Raw genomic sequence first — 23,197 nt, forward strand, 5'->3', positions numbered from 1 at the left:
AGTTTCTACTTCTCAGATCTTTTAAAATTGAATACCAATTCTGTTATATACTTGCTTTCCTTCTCTGGCCCTTAGTTTCTTCATCTTTAAAATGATCAGGTTGAACTAGGTGATTCTCAAAAGTTCAGCTCTTGACTTCACAAACTTAATTATGATGCTTCATTATCAGAAAAGCCAATCAAAACAAAAAAACCCCTATTCTATCTTTGCCCCCCCCCATGTCATCCCTAAGAGGTCTAAAAGCAGGTCAGTTTATTGATTGAATAATAGGGCCAAAGATCAGAGTATGGGAAATTAGGTAGGCAAATCTAGATAAATATAATCCCTAATGTTTGCTTTTAAAGTAGAAAAGAATGGGAAATATTAGGCAAATCTAGGTAAGGATAGTCCCCGATGAGTTTGGCTAAAGTGGAAAAGAAAGCAGCACTCAGCCTGTTTCTATGGTGCTTTAGTATGAAGCTTAGTTATTTGAAAAAGCTCTAGAGAATGATGTGTTCTGCTCTTTGAAAAGATACTCAGGACTAAGGCTGTATCCACACTATTATAGTTAAGCATTTGCCAGTTGGGGACAAAAAGAAACAATCCAACTGGAGTTTGGCACCATGAAAACAAAATAACTATTCAGTCAATTAAATTTTTCATCTTTTAAAGTAAAAGGCAGTGTTTAGCTGTGCCTCCTTTTGCAAAACGAAGTAGAGAATTGGGACAATGGCCTAAATTATTTAGGGTCCCAAATTAATTTTAACCTGAAATATTCAGATAATTAAGACACTCTTGTTAAATATGAGGTCTTAATATTTCATTGCCAAGATGACTAAAATGTCAACAATCAACAGATGCCATCTACATATCAGGTGAGACAGGGGACAAAGCATCCACCCTGGAAGAAGCATCAGGCTAGGAATTGGGATCCCTGGGGTCTAGTTCTGCCATTGCCATTAACTTGTCATATGACTTTGAGCAAATCTAACTGTTTAGGACTCAGTTTCTTCCTGTCAAATGAGAGGGAAGGACAAGTTGATTAAGATTTGAAAATGATTGTGTTGGAGAAAGAAATGGATTGAACAGGGTTGGGAAAAAATTTTGTTTTTGGAGGAGTGATGTGGACTGGGACAAAGAGGCGGCTGAAAAGGAATAAACTTAAAGGGTAGTGAAATGAAGTGATGCCCAAAGCCGACACTGACACTTTGGAGTCAGGTTGTAAAAAAGATTTTAGCACCTGAGGATGATAGATCATACTGATTAAGGTATATTAATTGCACTAAGTATAAAGCCCTATAAAAACAAAAATCCACTCTCTAAGGAAAAAGTAAATGGTGGAAAAATGTGTTTGGATGACTGTTCCTGTGGAAAAAAGATTTGTGGATTTTGATGTGTTGATTTAATATACATCAATAGCATGTAATCATAGACTGTATTAAGAGGGATATAGTTTCCTTAATGGAGTGGGGGAGAGGGAAGGGATTAATGATTCTCTGCTGGTCACATTACATCTCTTTGATTTTGAATGCCACATTTTAGGAATGACATTGATGTGTCAGAGAGCTTCCAGAAGAATTAAGATGTATGGGAAATTAAAGACCATGACAAACAACCATCAGTTGATCTGAAAATATCTAATCTGAAAAAGAAAAAAAGGGGATGGGGATAAATCACTCCACTGATCACTGTCTTCAAGAATTTGTAGCATGTTCTTGTAGAGGAAGGTTTCTTCCACTTGTTCTTCTTAACCACAGAGCACAGAACTTGAGTTCTGAGTTACAAAAGTTTATACAAAAGTATAAAAGTTACAAAAAGGAAGAGAAAGGTCCCAGGGTGTACTGAAGTTAGTGCCTATATCCTAAGAAAAATGGTTATTAAGTTTGCGATGAAAATTTTATACCTTAGAAATCAATAATTCTATACATCAGGGCTTAATTTGATCTTCTGATGAGTCATCGGGAGGCTAAGAATGTTTTTCTATATTTTTAAATAAAATAAAACTATTTACAAAAACAAACATGTGTGATATACTTTGAAAACCTTAAAAAGCCACTACCTCTTACTGCTGCTACCACCAGCACCATTACCAGTACCAGTATTACTACTGTAAAGGTTCTATAATGTGATTTAGTCATAATAGCTGTGTAATTGGAGCAGCTAAGTGGCAAAGTAGATTGAGTGCTAGGCACATAATTAAGAAGACCTGAGTTCAAACATAACCCCAGATGCTTCCTACCTCTGTGACTTTAGAAAGGGTTACCTCTTGTTAGCCTCAATTTCTTCATCTGTAAAATGGGGATAATGATGGTATCTACCTTCCTAAAATTTATTGTGAGGGTAAAATGAGATACTAGTTGAAAAACACTTAGCACAGTACCTGAAACATATTACTGCATTATAATAACTTTTATAATACTTGATCCTCTTGGCTCTCAGTTTCTCCACCCGAAAAGAGGCCAATAATAACTCATTATTTTCTGCCCCTGATGAGTTAGTAATGGTAGTAGAAGAATCAGTAGTTAGAACTGAGCTCTAGACTAACTCCAAGATTTTTTATCCTAGGATTCTATGGTCTGCTATGAGAAATATTTGCACAGAAGGAATGTCTGTAGAAGGCTGATTGTCTTATATAATTACCTTGGCAGTTTCCATTGCCAAAAGTGGAAATAAGCATTTATTAAGCACCTAATATGTACTAGGCACTCTGCTAAATGCTTTAAAATTATATTCTCATTAGATACAACAGTTGTGTGAATTGGGTACTATTATTATCCCCATTTTATAGATGAGAAAACTGAGGTAAGCAGAAATGAAATGACTTGCCAGTGTCATACAACTAAAAACTATCTGAGGCCAGATTCGAACTCTTTTATTTCTTACTCTATAACAGACCCATAACAGACAATATAGTTGAGTAATACACAGACTTCAGTTTCCACATATCCCATCAATTGTTATGACTTGTCAATTGTCCTATCACCCTCTCTCTCACTTCTGCCAGTTCTCTAGATTCAAATAATCACTAACCAAGTTTAGACCCCCATGTCCCCTGATGTAGAAAGGATAATGCCCCAAAACATGATTTGATAATGGTTGTGCTAGGGGCAGGAATGTCAGATCTGGAATAAAAAAAAAACCGTTTTCTTTGCCTCGGTTTCCTCATCTGTAAAATGATCTGGAGAAAAAAACTGGCAAATCCACTTCAATATCTTTGCCAAGAACACCTTAAATGGGATCATGAAGAGTGAGACTCAACTGCAACAAGGCAACAACAATGCTCATGCTTCATCTAGATAAATCTACTTCAATTAACCTTTCATCAAGTTGCTTTTAAATAAACTTTTTATCTTTTGAAGTTCTTTCCAAAATTTGTAATTTTTCAAATATTATAATAAAAATAAATCTGCCTCTCTAGAACTAAATTGCTGCCTGATTAAACAGGCAGCTTCTTTCCTTCCTTCATTCCTTCTTCCCTCCCCTTCTTCTCTTCTTCCCTCCCTTCCTTGATTCTTTCTTTTTCTTTCCTTTCTTCCTTCCTTTCCTTCATCCTTTCTTTCTTCCCTCTCTCCCTCCCTTCCTTCCTTTTCTTTCCTCCTCTTTTTCTTCCATTTTCTTTTCTGCCTTCCATTCTTCCTTCCTTTTTTTCTTTTTTCCTTTCTTTCAGAATGTTTAATCATTATTAAACATTCTCTTGACCCTTTTTTAAATAGAGTTATAGAGCTGAGACAAATTCAGTGAATATATATCCCCAAAACTCTTCCTTTTCAATACTAAGAATAAATTATTTGGCATTTAAAAAAAAACACTACATTTCAAACAAGGGAATCCATTCTCTTTTGCTCTAATTCCAGTGTTTTCCATTCAATAAGGGCAAGCTAAAATTGCATATGACCAGTGTTCACTAATCACTGAAGAAAATTATTAAGCTGTACTATTTAATAGGCAATGTTATTCTGTGATCCATTCTTTCCTTCATTTTGTGATCCCAATTCTGAAGTTTCAGACGGTTTGATTTAGTAATGTTATCACACTCAGCCTCAAAGGCATCTTCTCAAGAGCCCTAAATTCTTTTTGTCCTGCAGACAGAGAATCAGCTTGAGTGAAGTCCTTCCTAGGGGATAAGTTTCTTGTTTTTACTTTCTAGTCAAAATTAGGGGTGACTTGGTCTACATGGGAAAGACCAAATTGGGGGGAATCAATTTGATGTGGTTTTTGTTTTTCTAGCCAAGATTGCTAGAGATAGATTCATTTCCTAAAACAACTAACATTCTTTGGGTGTAATCAGAAATGTCTTTCTATCTCAACACCAATAAGTTCACTTGTTTCTTTGAAAGATTATAAGGCCCCTCAAAAGGCAATTCTCCTTTTGACTGTATATTTCCTATTCTACTTTTGGCTGTATATTTCCAATTACTTGCCATAGTGCCTGGCACATAATAGGTTCTTAATATTGATTGTTTGAATGACCTATAAAATGATGGTAGTGACATTTATACTGGCTGCCTTATAGTTCAATTTTAAGGAAAGCACTCATTTTTTTTAAACCTTGAGAAGTTACAGAAATATCACATAGTAGCAGCAATCAAGCTTCACTCTAAAGACCTTTCATTCTAGGACTTCTGGACTTTTACAGGGAGACATTAATTTTTGTATAACCCTTGACTGTCTTACTTGTTCCCCTAGCAGCTTCCATAAGTGGATAAGTAGAAGAATTATATTAAGAATAGCTAACATTTATATAGATCTTTAAAGTTTTTAAAAAACTTACAAATATGAACAACCCTGGTTTATAGGGGTCATTCTTACACCATTTTACAGATGAAAAAATTAAGGAAGATGTTAAGTAACTTGCATGGGATATTTGCTAATATAAATACCTTGAGACAGGACTCAGACTCAGATCTTCCTGACACCAAATCCAGTGTTCTACCCACTATCGCATCTTGCTACTAATATAATAGAAAAGAGTTATTTCAGATTCCTCTTTTTCTAATCTAGAACAGTGGATTCAGAATTGAATCCAGGCTCTGCTAGCTACCACCTAAGACCTTAAATAAGACACAAATTCTTTGGTCCTTATCTTCTTCCTCAGTAAATTATTTTAAGTTGCATTAGATTCTGTTTAAGTTCCCAAATGCTCTAAATGTTATCATGATATTCTTATGATCAGTACAGCTAGATGGTACAATGAATAGAGTATTGGCCCTGAAATTAGAAAGACCTGAGTTTAAATCTGACCTCAGAAATTTACTAGTTGTGGGACCCTGGGGCAAGTCACTTAACTCAGTTTCCTCATCCATAAAAGTAATGGCAAATTATTCTTATATCTTTGCCAAGAAAATCCCAAATGGGGTCACAAAGAGTTGGATACAATGAAAATTGGCTCAATGATGGCAACTCTATGATCACTTAATACTAAGACCAAAAGAAGTGTTTCAAAGCAGTACTATTAGTCCATTGTCCAAATTCATGGATTATGAACCTACTTATAAATCATATGGGAGGAAGTTAGTGAAATTTTGAAGAGATTTAGAGTATCTCCAAAAGTGCATCACTCTCCTACCCGAAAAGGAAAAAAGTTCCTCTCTTTAGTATATAAAAAGTATTCTTAAAATTCACATGGCTAATGTAATATTGCATGCTCATTCAAAGTCTCGTACAATTATACTGATTAAATCCCTGATTTTTACAGTACTATAGTATATATAGTTTTTTCCAATGGTTCATATAGCTCAGATTGCTACAGGACTAGGAAAATGACCCTTCCACAAAGAGAACCCTTCTGAGCACCTGTAACTTTAGAGAGTATAGGACTTAATTCTGTCATCATATCTTAGAGGAAGAAAATAAACTCTCATGACTAATAACAGCAAGAGTCAGCATGATATAATGGAAAGAAGGCTGACTTTGCAGTCAGGTGATCAGCGTTCAAATCTTGGATATTCTTTGGGTTTGGACAAATCACTTAATGGCTATCTGCTTCAGTTTATTCATCTACCTAATGAGAAAATAGGACACTATGATCCCTAAAATGCCTTCTAGTTATCTCAGGATGCTAGGTTCCGGGCAGTCTTCTTCCTGTATCTCCAGGAGAGATGACTTTAAAGCATGCTGGGTTTCCTCACTTGTCAAATGAAACAATTGGATAAGAAATCCCTTTCACTCCAATATGTTATGATCACATGAGCAGAAGAAAATGATCAGAATGCGAGAAAATTTTCAAGACTGTCTTTATCATCCCTTATGTCTATTTCCCTGAAGATAGAGAGGTGTGTGTGTGTGTGTGTGTGTGTGTGTGTGTGAGACACACACACACACACACACACACACACACATATATATATATATATATATATATATATATATATATATATATATAAAGAAACACTGAAAAGTGGTAATACTGCCTTCAGATTGGAAGGGTTTTTTCCTAATCAATTTCTATTTAATTTTGAAAAAAATGCAACTTTTACCTAACTCAGTATACAAAAAATAAAACCAAAACTCTCTCAAATTTGAATTTAATCTAACAATTCACAAGGGAAAAACCAAGTGGTTGAAAAAATGTCTATTAATGAAATTACAATGTGCAGTTGGATAGACAACATATAATGTTTATCTGTCAGCAAACCCAAGATAGAAAACACAAATGGCTAATAAACTGAGCACAGAATTAAACAAGAGAGTGAATTGTCTTAAGGAAATAGCAAAACTTTAATGACTCCAAACTTTTCCCCCAAACAAAAGCCCATATTTTAATAACAATATTCAATTGGCATTATTATATGGCTGCAAGATATGGAACATAACAGTCTCTAAAGATTTAAAATGAAGATACTACAAAAGGTGTCTATTCTGAAAAACTCCATAGTTCTAAGTGGTTCACATGATTCAACAAAGCCTTCCTTTTCTCTCTCTGCTCACCAATATATCCCATAAGACAATTCTTGAGCTATCCCTTTCCTAAGTTCTGGGGTCAGAACTGTTTACTTTCCTAATTGTTGTTGATAATGTTTTCTATATAGCAAAGAGGGAAGTTAATTCCTTCAAGACATAGTTTTAGTGAAGAATGTTTTATAGGCAATGTTTTCTCATCTACAAACTTCTGACACCCACTGGACAAGTGATAAGTCTAATGGAATCCTAAAAATTAAATTTCATCATTTGGAAAATGTTGGTTTAAGAGTTAATTTTTAAATCTCTATTACTTAGACTGCACTTTCTGCTCCAACTCTTTAGGGGACTTCTGGCAAATCACCCCCTCTAGGTCTCAGTTTCCTTATCTGAAAATCAGGGAACTGGGCTACATGATTCTAAAGTCCCTCGCCACTAAAAGATTCAAAACAAGCACTTTATACATGCATTTAGTTTATGTTTTAATAGCAAGCATTACTAACCTATCACAGACTCAGTGTTTCTCTTCACAGACACTCTATGTTTCAGAGACTGCTAATATATCAGAGATAGAAGAGATCTTAGAGGTAGAACATCTCTTTCATTTTACTTACTATTGCTAGTAAGAAGTTCCAAAACCTTGAACTTCTCCAAGCAAGTGCCCTTTCTTCAGTATCCCACTGCCCCCTCTTAACACATTGATGTCCTTGGTTCCTTTTGTCTGACAACTTGGAAGAGTCTCATACAAATAAAACAAGCACTTACCTCTGTGATGTTATTACATAAAATCTATGCAAATGCAAGCGATTTTAGGACAAAATAGAGCAAATAGCACTAGGGAGTGGAGCTCATCCATTCTTTGTGGGAATGAGCAAAGGTAGGGCTGATAAGGACATATAACTGCAATGGACATGGGTCTCACCAACCAGTATATGTGTTGCGTGAGATCAGGAAGCTAGGGGACATAATAGATAAAGTGCTGGCATTGGAGTGAGAAAGAACGGAGTTAGGATTCAATCTCAGATGCTTAAAAGCTGGGCAAGTTACTTAACTTCCCCTAGTCTGTTTTTCCCCATTTGTAAAAAGGGGTAATCATAGTAATTACTTCACAGAACTGCTGTGAAGATCAAATGAGTTAACATATAGAAAACATTTTGTAAACCTTAAAGCATTATTATCATTGTTAGAGCTCCAGGAAAGCCCTGTCATCATCACAGTACTTTTGCTTATAACATACACTAAGTGTTAAGTGTATGATTTCTTTTTTTTCCAGTGTCTTGACTCCTATAGAAAAGCAGATCTGTGGGAATGAAGAGTGTATGTACTCTATGAATAAGTGTCTTTTAAAGGCTCCCAAAAATGACCTTTATATGCAATCTGACCCTCATCATATCTATAATGAATTGACATATTCCCTTGGTCTATAGATTATGGGAAACAAATCAAAAGGATAGATTTCTGTGTGAGGAATGGCAAATGAATGTTACATACGGCCAGAGTTGCTTCTGTCATGGATTTGTCGTGTGTCGTTAGTTCTCTTCTGAACAGAAATCAGTGACCAGAATGTTTCCTGCAGTAAATCCTGACTCCAATGATCAGGCTCCATTCCGACCCAGAAGTTTGATTCTAGCATCTAGTAACTAATTTTTATTCATTCAAAGAAAGGTTCTGTAGGGTAAGAGAAGTGAAGCATTTGGAAGGGACAGTGAAGAACAACCTCAATAAAAAAAAATATATATATATATGTGTGTGTGTGTATATATATATATATATATACACACAAAATAAAATGTGACCAGTGTGACAGGGATGGGGAGAAGAGAACGCTAACAGCTGTCATGTTTCATGTAACGTAGGAAACATCCATTGTACTTATCAAAACTTTGAGACAAAAATCCTATCACAGTTCCCAATCCTCAAACACAATATGTTGAAAAGAAAGCTGAGAAAGAAAAACAATTGAGTACAGAAAAGCTAGAAAAAGGAGGCACGGGATATGAGATGGAGGGATTAAGTCTTGTCAGGGATTTATCTTTTAAAATGCTCTTGGATCTTTAGGTTCAGAGACATGATCACACCACAACAAGGAGCCACTAGGTGGTGCTCAAAATGAAAGAAAAGAAGTGATCATCCAGTTTGGATTGGAGAAAAATGTGCCCAATTTAAAAGAAGCATATGTTGCAAAAGTTGGAACGAATCACTCATAGCATTAAGACCAACCCCTGATTTTACAAAGGAAATTACTGAGGCCCAGAGCAGGAAATTACTTGCTCACATTCTCACTGCTCTGCTTCTATCCCCTGGGGACTTATGAGGGACATTGCAAAAAGAATTGCTACATAGAACATAAGGTTAGACCAGACGCTTTATGAAGTCCCTTCCTACTCTGAGATTTCATGATTCTTGAAGTAAAAATTTAACAAAGAAAGGAACCCAAGTTAATATAAGGAAATCTGCTGAGATACTGTGAAAGGCTAACGGGTTATTCTAATCTGTAGCAACTATATCACAGCATACCAGGCAAATTTTGCTTTTGTTTTTCTATATTTCCTGGACTTCTTGAGATTCCTTTCATTTTGACTGTACCTCAAAGGCCTGGAAACCTTATAAAGTTAATAGGTTTTCTTTCATAAATTTCCCCTTATGCCAACAAAGTCTGGAATTGGTGATAAGTCAGTAAACCTATCTCCTAGTCTGGTCATGGCAGCATTTGTGTAAGTCCCTCTTGCTCCCTCCCTTCCTCCCCCAGCCCACCTAGCTCTTGTTTTCCCTCTTTGCTCTTGCACTGTGGCCCCACCAAGAACAGAGTCTATGGGCTGGTCACAGTGATGCTATAGCTGTGAGCCTTGTGAGCCTGAGGGCGGTCCTGTCAGTTGGCCATCATCACTGGAAGCCTTCATAATCCTGGTACTTAATCACTGTGCTGTGTAAAATCTCAGGAGGAAGCTCGTCTTCCTCCAATGCATGCCAGATTACTGAGAATTGTCATACTGCAGATATCTGATCAACCGGCCGGGGAGTGGCAAAGTGTCTATGAGTTTGATGCGGTATTTCCCAATGGCCTTTCGAACTCTCAGACGGCAGAGATGGGCCAGAGGCCTCGGTGGCTCTAGAACAAAAGGAAAAATGGAAATCAAGGAGTTAGTATTTGAAGCCTTGAGAACCTCAGACACACTCAGCTCTTACCTTTACCCAGAGATACTAGCCTGACCTGAGTCCCAGGTATTGAGAGCAGAAGGCTGATTAGTTCTTAACAAAGTCAGATCAAATCTCTTGTACAGAGCACACACGATATAAATGTTTGTTGTTTATCTTGAGCTCAGGGATCAACCCAACGCTACCTTGATGTCTATTAGAATTACTCTTCCAGAGTCCCAAATAATTAAGTAGTAGAGGATAAAAATTGTTTGTTGAAATGGAAAGAAGGCAAAGTTAAAATGCCGGCCATGATACTTTTCAGAAAGTGTTTTAACTGTGGTGAGCCTCATATTCCTCATCTATAAAATGGGCTGTAAAGATACTTACATTAGCTACCTCTGGGGATTATTTTGAAGGAAAGAACTTCATAAACACTGAAGTTCTCTGTAAATGTCTTATGATACAATGGTTTGGACAAATCACTTTTTTTTAATAAGAAAGTTTACTCCTCGGTTTGGACAAAATAATGTCAGAGGAACTTTCCAGTTCTAATATTCTTTATTTTCTAATATTCTGTATGATATAAGGTCTTCTTCCAGCTCTGATGATCTAGGAACCCATCACTTGGTCTTTACTAAAGCTGTATCCAGCACTAGTAGAGAAGACTCAATAAAAACTATTTTTTGATAGAGGTTTGAGCCAAACTGAACTCAGTCAGGGGGTTGCCTGAGATGCTTTCTCCTTGTGACTATAGCTACTATTGCAGAAATAGGATGAAAAGATTTAATGAATCATAATAATTTGTTGATGAGTCATATCTTAACTCTTTGTGACCCTTTGTGACCCCAACTATTAACTGCCCATGGTGTTTTCTTGAGAAACATACTGGAGTTGATAACAAACATATTGGAGCAATTTGCCATTTCCCTCTCTAAATCACCTTTTGTCAGAACTCTCTCCTATTACCTGTATCATAGTAAGTAATCCTGCATGGCATAGCTCACAGTTTTCATTGAGTTATGCAAGCTCCTCCATCACAAAGCAGTAATTCAGGAGAGGGAATAAATAATAATAATAATAATAATCTTTTATATAGTGCCACCAAGTGCTGGGTATTATGCTAAGCAAGTATTAATATTATCTTACTTGATCCTCACAACAATTTTGGGGAGTAGGTAGAATCCATATTTTACAGTTGAGGAAATTGGGTAGACAAAGGTGAAATATGACTTGCCAGGATCACAAGCTAGTGAGTACCCAAACCTGGACTTAAATTCAGATCCTTCTTATTCCAGGCCCAGTATTCTGTCTACTGCATCATCTGTATCCTTTTACATAGAAGCAGATGTTAGCTCACATCCAGGAAAACCTTCTAATGGCATGGAGTGCCTACTAAGAGGAGCAGCATACAGGCCAGTGTAGCAAGACTGTAGCATACGTGGAAGGAAATCACGTGTAACAAGCCTGAGTGAGCAGATCTCCTGCCGGGAGTAGGTCATCCCCATCACTCATAAACACCTGCTTTTTCTTTGATGACAGCCCAGTCTTCGTAGCTCTCAATGTGCTCCTTCAGCCTGGCACACAGCTGCACATTCCCAACATAATCCAGGAGAACATCAATGATGGGTCCCGCCCAACGACTGACCTCGGGGGCAGAGATGATTTCACAGAACTGAGAGAAAAAACACAGGCAGTTCAGGATCTCAACCAATGATTTATTAATATTTCTCTATAATAATCCGAGGATCCCAAGAAGAGAGATTCTTAAATTACAACTCTACAACTATTTGCAGATCAGGTTCTCAGCCTACTGAGCTATGAAGAAGGAAGCAGGAAAGAGCTTGGGACTTGGAGTTCAAATATCTATACTCAAGTCTAGACTATGCAATTTACTAGCCATATGATCCTGAGAAGTTAATTCTCTATGGTCTACCTGTTTCTTCTATAAAATGGGCATGCTGTCGCAGTATTTAACTCACAGGGTCCTTGTGAGGATCAAATGAGCTAATACAATATAATTCTCAGGAATCTAGATGGCACAGTGTATAAAACGCTGGGATTGGAATTAAGAAGTCTCAACTTGAAGAGTTCAAATCCAGCCTCAGATACTTAATAGCTGTGTGATCCTGGGCAAGCCACTTAACCCTGTTTACCTATCTGCAAATTTTCCCATCTGTAAAATGAACTGGAGAAGGAAAGCATAAATCACTCTAGTACCTTTACTAAGAAAAGCCCAAATTGGGTCATGAAGAATCATTACTTAACAAAAATAATAGTAACAAAAAATGCTACACCAAATTCAATATTTAATTCTGGGTCAATCAGTCCAGGATTCTAGAAACAACTGGAGGGGGCAAAGTAAATAGTATGCTCAAATCCTGCCTTAGATATTTCCTGCTTGATCCTAGGGACAGCATCTCAACACTGACTGCCTCAGTTTCTTTAACTGTAAAATGGAATCATAATAGCACTTCCTTCACTATGTAAAGGGCTTTACAGAGTATCTGGAACATAGTAGGTGCTTAATAAATGAATATTTTCTTTCCTCCCTTTTTTCTTTCCCTTCCTATATTTGTTCCTTTTAGGGCATGTTATATAGAAGGACCTGGTATCTTCTCTCTTTCACTGGGCCCTCCAAGCATAGAGTCATTTATTTCAAACTGTCACTTAATGCAATAATTTTCTCAAAATCATTATAACCTCTGTTGAAAACCTTCCAGGGACAGTCAATTCATTACCTACCAAAGCATATCATCCTTGCATTTAAAGTATTACTACTTTTTCTGGGTATCCTTATGTGACCTTATACTGGGTGACTCCCTTCCAGGAACCCACACAATAAATTATCCCAGTAAGTCAATGATTTAGTTCAAGAGAGATGAAGAATGTACGTTTTCAGGATATGATGATTCTCATCAACTTTTGGAGAGTTGCCTCAGTTTTCCTATCTGTTTCTCCCCAGGGTAAGCTTTTAAATCACCCAAGATGATGGACCAGGGAAATAATTTAAGGAACTAAAAGACATTTTAAATGGGGATATCAATCTCTACGGTACGCTAAACAAAACTATAGAAACTTCCTTTTTTCCTTTCTAAGTGATTAGTCAAATTTCTCAGCCTAGTGATGTACTAAAAGTCTTCTCAAGGATAGCTTTCTAGATCAGAAACTGCCAGCCTGCACCCATTGCTTCCTTCACTTTGGAACTGATATTAGTGCCCTCTAGTGGCGCCAAAATTAGTTATTGCTTAGTCTTATTTCTGACTTGGAGAATTGAGGGAACCTCAAGAACAGGGGTTTTTAACTTGGGATCCATAAACCTGTGCTTTTAAAAAATAGTTTGATTATTTTCTTTCAATATAATTGGTTTCCATTCTGATATTATATATTTTATTTCTTGTGTTTGAAACCATTTTGAGAAAAGGTCCAAGGTCATCATGTTATTAAGTCATTTTTTTAGTCCTGTCCCACTCACTAAATTAATTTTCTTACCAAAGATACTGAAGTGGTTTGCCATTTCCTTCTGCAGCTCATTTTACTGATAAGAAAACTGAGGCAGACAGCATTAAGACTTGAGCAGGGTTATATAAGTATCTGAAGCTGGATTAGAACTCATGAATCAGAGGAGGCTTCCTGACTCCAGGCCTAGCACTTTATATACTTTGTCACTCAGTTACCCAGTAATTATCGTAGCTAGCTTTTAATATTACTTTACAAATATTATCACAATTTATCCTGTGAGATAAGTGCTATTATTTTATCCCTGTTTTACAGATGAGGAAACTGAGGCAGACAGAAATTAATTGACCTATCTAAGGTCACTTTGAAAATATTTGAGGCTGGTCATTTTGACTCTGGGTCCATTTCTCTATCTAGTGAATGATCTAGCTTCCTAAGCTTCAACAATCAAAGGGGTTCATGTCACAAGAAAAGTCAAGAATCTCTGCCCAAAATCTATGGGCAAAACACAGATTAGATAAAATAGAAATCCCTAGGAAATTCATAATCTAGTTTATAAAATAACTTTATTAACTTAATTAATTCTTATTTATTTTTTACAAATCTACCTAAAAATGATACTTTTTCAAGGAAACCTTTCTGGATTTCCCCTTGTAACTCATATAGTACGTGGCTTTGCATCTTTCTAATATACATTTTGTATCATATTCTGCAGTCTTTTTCATAGAGAGAGACAGGGAATTTCAGGGACAGAGAATTGTGTAAGCAAAAGCACATGAGACTGTCTCTGCAAGAGGTAGATAGCAAACTCATTTGAAGTAGACATATGTCAAAGTATAAAAGGCCTTGAATGCCAGACAGAGAGGAGTTGGAACTTTACTGAGTAGACAATATAGAACAATGAATTATTTTGAAAAAAGGTGTCACATTACCACATTTATGAATAGTTAAGATTGTCTTATAAATGTATTCAGGATGAATTGGAAAGGAGAAAGCTTTGAAGCAGAGATACCCGGAGCTCATTCAATTATTTCCCTGATCCATCATCTGGGTGATTTAAAAGCCTATCTTAGACAGTCAATTCTACAAAAATTGATGAAACTCATCATATCCTACAAATGCACATTCCTCATCTCCCTTGAAGAGGAAGGCCATTACCTTAATTCTAATGCTTGCTTTCTGTTAATTATTCCTATTTATTCTGCACACATTTTGCTTTGTATATACTTATTTGTTTGTTGTCTCTCCATTCAACTCCATCAGGTCCAGACCTATTTTTTCCCTCTTCTTGTAGCCCCAGCACTGAATAAATGTTTATGGATTGATGGATCATAATTACAGTTTAAGTAATTTATAATAAGAGTTGAACTGTGGGAGTAAGAAAAGAGGCGACAGATATGAGATATTGTTTAACTAGAATTAATAGGACTTGATAATTGATGGCATATGAGAGATGAGAGAAAAGGCAAAGATAACCCCAAGATCTAGTCCAACATTGCCTTAGTTGATTTAGTCACAAACCAATTTTGTCTTCAAAATAAATTGAACCATAGTGTTTGAAATTGAAAAAAAAAAACCTAGTCCCTTCAACTTTGCAATAATAGATAGCCAAAGGGATCTCTCTCTTCTCCCTATTATATTTGAAATTCCATATTTGCAGGATGTGTATGTATCTGGATTCATCTTTAACAGCTTCCTCAGTATGTAGTATTACTAGTATTTTGCATACAGTGGGAACTTAATAAATGTTTGATGAATAGAATTGATTTAAAATCTTGCAATTAAGAACCCATACATGACTAATGTAAAGTTGACCAGAACATTTCCAGATGAGGAAATGTTATCTTCTGCCCTCATTGGGTCATATCCACAATTCCATACTCCCTTCTGGGCATCATATTTTAGGAAGGATATTGATGAATTAGATCACATACATGGCAGCTGAATTGAGGTGGGAAGAGCACTAGAGACTAACACATGAGAATCACATGAAAAAACTATGACCATTTAACCCAAATAAGGGAAAATTTGTTTTTGCTTTTTTTAAGGGGAGAGAGATAGAGAGCAACCATAATTTCTGTCTTTGAATATTTAAAATATTCATAGGGAAGTTTTTGATCCTGAGACAAAAAATAAAAACAGACAAAAATCACAGAAAGTCATATTGGGCATTTAAATCTCCTACTCTCTTTCTACCTTTCCAGTCTTCTTACACATTAAGACTCTTTATAATCCTGTTATAATGACTACTCTGCATACATAATATTCCATTTCCCATCTTAAGCCTTTGTCTTTGCTGTTCTTTATGCCTGTAATTTTATCTCTGTCTTTCATAATTCCTGGTTTCCTTCAAGACTCAAGTCAAGTGCCATATTCTGCCTGAAACCTTTTCTGATCTATCCTCCTCCATCCTGGCTGCTAATGGTCTCTTCCATAAACTTCCTTGTATTCATTTTGCCTATGTTATGACTAGATGTATATATTTACATGTTGTTTCTCCCCATTAGAATATAAGCCCCTTGAGGGCAAGAAGTGTTTCATTTTTATCTTTGTATTTCTAGGACCTAACAGAGGACTTAGCATGTAGTAGGTTCTTAATAAATGCCTATTGATCAGTTAAATGTAAGAAAGAACTTTCCAACAATGGTAAATATATTCCAAGAAGCGTAACAGCTTATTTTGAGGTCTTAAAGCAGAGGCTGGATAATCATACTTTGGGGATGTTATAGATGAGGTTCATTATTTGGGTAGAAGTTGCATTCATTGATACTAGAGATCCTTTTCAGCTCTGGGGTTCTAGGACTCCATGCCAATTCTGGGTTTCTCTACCTACCTGGACAACAGTGGGTGATTTGTCCAAGGGCATCTCATTGAACCTGGTTGAAGTTGCCTGTGTGATTGGGTGGGGGCCATTCCCATACTGACAGGTGAAGCAGGAGTCTCCATTACACCCAAGGTCCATGAGGAATTTCAGAAGGGAAAGACACTTCATGGAGAACATGATGGTGGCTGGGAAGGTGGTTGGGTGGCTGGAGATGTAGGCGTCAATGTTGGCTCCGTGGTCCAGCAGGAGCTCCATGGTCTTGAGGCAGCCATGGCGAATGGAGATGAGCAGAGGGTTGATGATGTCCAGGTTGGGGCTCGCCCCAGCCTGTAGAAGCATTTCAGTAGCATAAATGTTGTTATTGATAACAGCAAAGTACAGGGGAGTGCTCCGCCTGTCCTCATACAGCCGGGACCGCTCAGGGGAAAGGGTAGCATTGACATCGTAGCCAGCATCTAAGAGCCCCTCCAGCACGTCATCATTATTCCTCTCAGCGGCCAGGTGAAGGGGGCTTATACCACTGCGCTTAACCCGTGTGCGGCTCGTCACAGGTAGCAGCATCTGAACAATCCTATGGAGCAAAACAGAGAGAAGTTAGGGGAAGGGCGGTGAGGTGGTACACCGGACAGAGCACCAGTCTGGAGTCAGGGAGGACCTGAACGCAAATTTAGTACCAGACACTTACCAGTGCTGTGAGCCTGGCAAGTCACCTAACCCTGTTTTCCCTCTTCCCCCAAAAAAGAGTCCTTGATCATTTGGGGCAGTTTAATAGTACAGCGGATAAAGTACTGCCTCTAAAGTCAGGAGGACCTGAGTTCAAATCAGGAGTCAGACACTTAACAAAAACTAGCTGTGTGACTCTTAGAAAGTCACTTAACCCCAATTGCCTCACCAAAAAAAAGAAGAAAAGGAGGAGGAGGAAGAAAAAGAAAGAAAAAGAAGGGGAAGGAAAGAAAGAAAGTAATTCTGTAACTAATTCAACCAGTGACCTTAAGTGACTTTTCTGGCCATCCGTTTCCTTGTCTATAAAAATAGATAGATGTTCAATGGATCTAGAGTCAGGAAAATCTCAGTTAAAATCCATCTTCAGATACTTATTAAGTCCTAGGCAGGTGACTTAATCTTTATTTACCTTAATTTTCCTCATCTGTAAAATGGGAATAATAATTATTGCGAGTTATTGTAAGAATCAAGTAAAAAATATTTTGAAATGCTTATAGTAAGTTCTACATAAATATTAGTTATTGTTATTATCAAAAAATAGAATAGTTTCATCTGTCCTTCCTAAAAGTATTATTATAAGGATAAAAGGAGGAAATAAATATATGAAAGCACTCTGAAAAACATAAATAACTGTTTCAGGAAGATACTATTTTTTATCACAGTCAATAATTGATGTTGTCAGATGGCACAGCATGCTAGGTCTGCAGTCCAGAAGAAATGATTTCAAATTTAGCAGACATTTACTGCTTATGACCCTAGGCACAGCACATGATCTATGTCTGCCTCAATTTCCTCAATTGTAAAATTAAGATAATAACAGTACTGACTTCTCAGAGTTATTGTGATGATCAAATGAGAATGTTTGTAAAGCATTTAGTAAATAATAGGTTATATATATGTATATTAGTTATTCATACTAATTTAACAAACTTATTATGTTCCCGGTACCGTGTAGGTGCCCTGGGAGAGAAGTATGGGCTAAGAGAGCCAAAAAGGTAGAAAATATAATCTTTGTCTTACAGGAAATTCATTTTAGCTGGGGAGACATTTTCTCTGGAGTCAGAGATATTAGTTCCAATTCTAGCTCTGATGTTTTGATCTGTGTGACTCTGGAAAAGTTATTTAATCTCTCTGAGTCTTGGCTTCCTTAGCTATAAAGTGAAGAGATGGATCAGGAGCATGCTGAACTAATCAAATTTATAGTTTTGAGTATTTAATCTAGGAATCAACCAATGCTGTAAATCAGGGCTTGACATTGTTTTGGTGATCCTAGGATCTAAATTTAAGATAACATTAATTTGTTGTCATTAATCATTTAGAACTCTTTCTGACCTCATTTAGGGTTTTCTTAGCAAAGATGCTAGAGTAGTTAACCATTTCCTTCTCCTACTCATTTTAAGATGAAGAAACAGATATAAACACAGTCAAGTGACTTGCTCAAGGTCACAAAGCTAGTAATTGTCTGAAATAGATTTGAACTCAGACTTTATTGCCTCCAGAGCTGACATTGTGCCATGTAATTGTCATTCACCTAACCTAGTGTTAATAATGCAGATTAAACTCTTAAATATTTTTAGAGAGCTATCTGTTAAAGATTTTACCAGCATAACACTATCTTTAGGATATAATTTTAAAATAAATCCAGAAAAATTTAAGGGGCATTCAGGATCAGTGAACTGTTAGCATCAATGTCAGGTAGGCAGATTAAATAAATATAGAGATTAGTTTTATGGTATTCGTATGATTTTGTAACATCAAAGCTAAGTTATCTAAACTTGCTGACTTCTAGTGACTTCACATTCTATGTTCTAAACATTTTGTAAAAATACTAAGTCACAATTCTATACCACTTAAGACTTACAAATTTCTTTCTCCAAAACTTTGTAAAGTAGACAAGGCAAAAATAATTATCTCCAATGACTGAAAAATTATAGTATATGAGTGAAATAAAATGTCATTGTCTGTAAGAAATGTAAAAGGGACAGTTTCAGCAAAATTTGGAAAGACTTGTACAAAGTGATATAGAGTAAAATGAAAAGAACCAATAAAACAATTTATATAATAACAATATTACGAAAAAATAACTTTGAAAGGTCTAAGAACTCTGATAAATGAAGAGATCAACCATGATTCCAAAGAATGGATGATGAAGTGTAACCCATTTCCTAACAGAGATTTGATAGACTCAAAAGATAGCATAAGACAAACATTTTGGGACATGGTCAGTATTGGTATTTGTTTTTCTTTGATTATTCATATTTATTATGAGGATTTAATGCTTCTTTTTTCAATGGGGGGGAGAGAGAGAAAAAATAAATACTTATTCACTTTTAAAAATAATAATTATATCCATTTCAAAACCAGAATACTGCATTTCAGGTTTACTTCAGCTTCCAAGGCTATTCCCTTTTGGTTCCAACATTGTGTCTTATATTCTAATTTATTCTGTATCCAAAAATCCCTTTCATTTCTAATATTCTCTGGTACTGATACCTTTTTATAGAGCTTATCATAAGGGCAGATTTATAGGACTATAATCCTTTTTTTCAAAGTATGCTAGAATTTCAATTTGTTTTGAATGATTCTTAATGTTTCTCTCCAAGATAAGGCTTATCAGTTAATTTAGACAGAGATGTAGTGTGTGAAAATAAGCTGATTTATCCATATAGGCAAAAATAATTATGTAAAATCTGAGATGATCTTATACATAGAAAAATCAGCTAGAAATTTCACTGGCTCTCTGAGTTGTCTGACTTTCCTTCCACCACTCATCCCTTTGGCTTATGACAGTAAAGTCCTTTTCAAAAGCCAAATATCATCTTGGAGGTCTAACAAAGGTACTACTGTTTGGGGGAGGGCAGTTTTATGTGATTCTAGTATTTTTCAGTCAGAGGAATTTAGGAGGAATTAGACCAAGAGTTCTTTATTGAACTTTATTGGGTGGGAAGGGGGTCAAGACAGCTGGGGCCTAGTCCTCATCTTGTTGGAAGGTCACCATGTCTGACCCTTCATGTGACACAGAAAGATAGGGTCAAGGAAAGAGTCAAATGCTTTGAAGAAAACTGAGTTTAAGGTACATTCAAAGAGAGAGGGCTATAACTGCATTGAGAGAAGGGAGGTAACACTCAGGCTCAATGAATTTTTTTCAGAAATGGCAAGATGGTAAAGCAGAGCAAACTTTGAATCAATGATTCTCTTTGGACTTTTGTTTTTTCTCAAAGAAAAGTTATAGGAACAAAGACCTTGAACTGAATGGGATTTCCAAGGTCATCTAATATGACCTATCCAAATTTACAGATGAGAAAATAAAGGCCCAGAAGGTTATGTGATTTGTACATGGTCCCAAAAGTGAAAGTCCTCTGAATGAAAAATCAATCTTTTTTTCATTACTGGTAAAAATGTAATTATGATTAATTTCTCCAGAAGAATAGCTCACAATAAACCTTTAGACCTTTTCCTGATGAGAAGTGAAAATATCTAACTCAGCAATGTCCAACATGGTCCTGAGTTTTGTCTTAGTAGGTAATGAGTTCCCCATGACTGGAAGTAATTAAACAGAAGCCAAAATGCTATGTGTCAAGAATAATATAGAGAAAGTGGTTGCAATAAGCTGGAGGCTATACCAAATGACTTGAAAGGTCATAACATTCTCTCATTATAATAAGATGTTATGGTTCTGCATCCTCCTTTTGCAAGTTCATTGCTTTTTTCCTCCTCTCTTTTTTATGCTTAATTAAAGGCAGTGTAATACTATGGAAAGAGAGCTAATCTTCAAGCTGGGCAACCTGGGTTCACATCTCCCCTCTGAGTGTGTGGCTTTTGGGAAGACTTATACAAACTGATGCAGAGTAAAATAAAAACAATTTACATAATAATATTATGTAGAAAAATAACTTTCAAAGATCTAGCTCATGGCTGTGTGACCCTGCCCTGATCATTTAACTTCTTAGTGCTTTAAATAATTTTCTAAGGCTATAAATTGTAGAGAAAGTGCTGACTTATATTGGTAGAGTTCCCTATACCAATGGAATCACAAGGGCATGCCCTATTTTTTTGTTTTGTTTTGTTTTATTCATGTCCAATTCTTGATGACCCAATTTGGGATTTTATCAGTGAAGACACTAGAGTAATTTTGCTATTTCTTTCTCCAGCTCATTTTGCAGATGAGGAAATTGAGGCAAAGAGGGTTAAGTGACTTGCTCAAAGTCACACACAGGTAGAAAGTGTCCAAATTTGCACACACAAAAATGAGTCTTCCTGACTGTAGGCTTAGGAGACTATCCACTGCACGGCCCGATGTTTATAATTCATTTTAAAATATGTATCTTTAAGTGGTGAGGGGGGAAGGAAAAGGAAAGGAATATACTGAAAAAGGAAGGTGACTCAAAGATAAGATTTTAAGATACTGTGATTTTGACATTACACAATTCTAGGAATCACATTCTATAATTCTAAATTCTCTGCCAATGGCCAACAGACAAGGGCCAGTTGAGGAATGCAGATTCAGTTGCTGACCCTAATCTTCCCAGGTGACCACGTCTTTTCACACATTTCAGTGGAGGGCAAGAACAGTTCATGGAGCAGATACCCCGCAAACAGTTTCCCAGCTTACCCAAGTCCTGGCAAACTGAATTTTCTCTGGCCCCCTTGAAATCCAACACCATTAAGTCTCACACTATGACACCAGAAGAAAGTATTATTATTGGGATCTCAGGCTGTTGTTTTACAAATCAATCTTTAAAACCTACAAAGGAAATTTACCCACGCAGGGGGACTCATGGCCTTATAATTTCTGTTTGTGCAAACTCAGGAGGTTTGATCTAGACCCGCAAAGGTGGCGGTCAAAGGAGGAAGGACCGGGTGCTGTGGGCCTGGCCCTCAGCCATTCCTAACAAATGCTTTGTTATAGCCATAACATTCCCCAAGAACCCACTGCTCGGGAGCAGAGGGCTCCCTCTGTCCAGGCAGGGGTTAGCAGGGATCACAGGATCATAGAGACAGACCTAGAAGGCACCTTATAGGCCATCAAATCCAACCCCCTCACTTTGTAGATGAGGAAACTGGGGCCAAAAAAAGGAAACGACTTGCCAGGAATCAAATATTAGAGTTGGAATATAAGCTAAAATCTTTGTTGTTATTGTTCAGTTGTGAGTTTATCATCACTGACTATTGAGTAATTTTTCTCTTATTCTACTCTTTATCATGCCATTTTGGGGTTTTCTTGGTAAACATACAGGAATGGCTTGTCATTTCTTTCTTCAGTCCATTTTACAAATGGGGAAAAACTGAAGCAAACAGGATAAAGTGATTTGCCCAGGATTATATAATTACTAAGCATAGATTTGAACCCAGGAAAATTAATCTTCCTGATTCTCAGTTTATTTTTCTATCCACTGCATCACTCAGATGCCCAAGCTCTATCTGACTTCATGTTCACTGTCCTATTCCACAACCTCAGATTCAGAGCATTATTCTAGCGACCTGGAGTGTAATCCTATCTATTCCATTTAATAGGTCTATGACCATTGACAAGTAGTTTTTCTGTATCTGAATCTTAGTTGGTTCTCTCAAGTTCTTGATGGTTCTCTGATATGTGTGTATGTATATTATTCTATAGAATGTGATTCCTATGTATTATACATAGTATAAGTATTATACTCCCCATTGTTCAGATGCAGAAACTGTGCATCAGAAAAAAACATTTCACTCAATTCCTTTCTCATCTTAGAGAAGGAGGACACGTTGCTAGGGTTTTCAGTTTTAAATGGGAGAATGACATTGAATATCCCTTGCAAGCCTTCAGCATTTTTCCCCTCTAGGGAAAATAAAACAAAAATAAAGTTTCCCACTAGAAGCTTATCTGTATACAAAAAAATAATTGGACCCTGAGCATTCTCCCAAGAAAATATTGCCTGGCCTTTTCTTAACCTCTAGAGATATGAGCAGGGAGTACACATTCCTTCCTTCTTTTTTTTCCTAATTTTCCATTTTACTATTTGCTATTTGGAGTATTTGACAGTAAGTAATGTTTCTATCTTTTATGGAAGGACCTCACTGGGCAACAATAGATGAAGGAAGCTGTGTATAAATTAAATTTTTATAAAATGATTCATATTGCAAGCATACTGGAGAAGCACCATGGAGATTTACAGAAACCCTGTGGAAAAACCTAGAAAGTAA

The 23,197-nt window shown here is 36.5% G+C and overlaps 1 protein-coding gene across 4 annotated transcripts in view; it reads right to left on the reverse strand.

Moving 5' to 3' along the window:
* Window positions 1-6,672: 6,672 nt before the first annotated feature.
* The window catches only part of ASB2 (ankyrin repeat and SOCS box containing 2), an 85,034-nt gene continuing 68,509 nt past the window's right edge, over window positions 6,673-23,197 (reverse strand). For 3 of the 4 annotated variants that reach the window (XM_051977379.1, XM_051977377.1, XM_051977378.1), the window contains 3 exons: window positions 16,304-16,865; window positions 11,533-11,686; window positions 6,673-9,985 (listed from right to left, as the gene is read on the reverse strand). In XM_051977379.1, the coding sequence (XP_051833339.1) occupies window positions 9,849-9,985; window positions 11,533-11,686; window positions 16,304-16,865 (853 nt within the window). In that variant the 3' untranslated portion in view covers window positions 6,673-9,848. The remainder of the gene's footprint in view (window positions 9,986-11,532; window positions 11,687-16,303; window positions 16,866-23,197) is intronic. The other variant, XM_051977380.1, reaches the window with a different exon arrangement.

The sequence above is a fragment of the Antechinus flavipes genome, chromosome 2 (assembly GCF_016432865.1).
Source record: "Antechinus flavipes isolate AdamAnt ecotype Samford, QLD, Australia chromosome 2, AdamAnt_v2, whole genome shotgun sequence".
NCBI classification, from domain to species: Eukaryota; Metazoa; Chordata; class Mammalia; order Dasyuromorphia; family Dasyuridae; genus Antechinus; species Antechinus flavipes.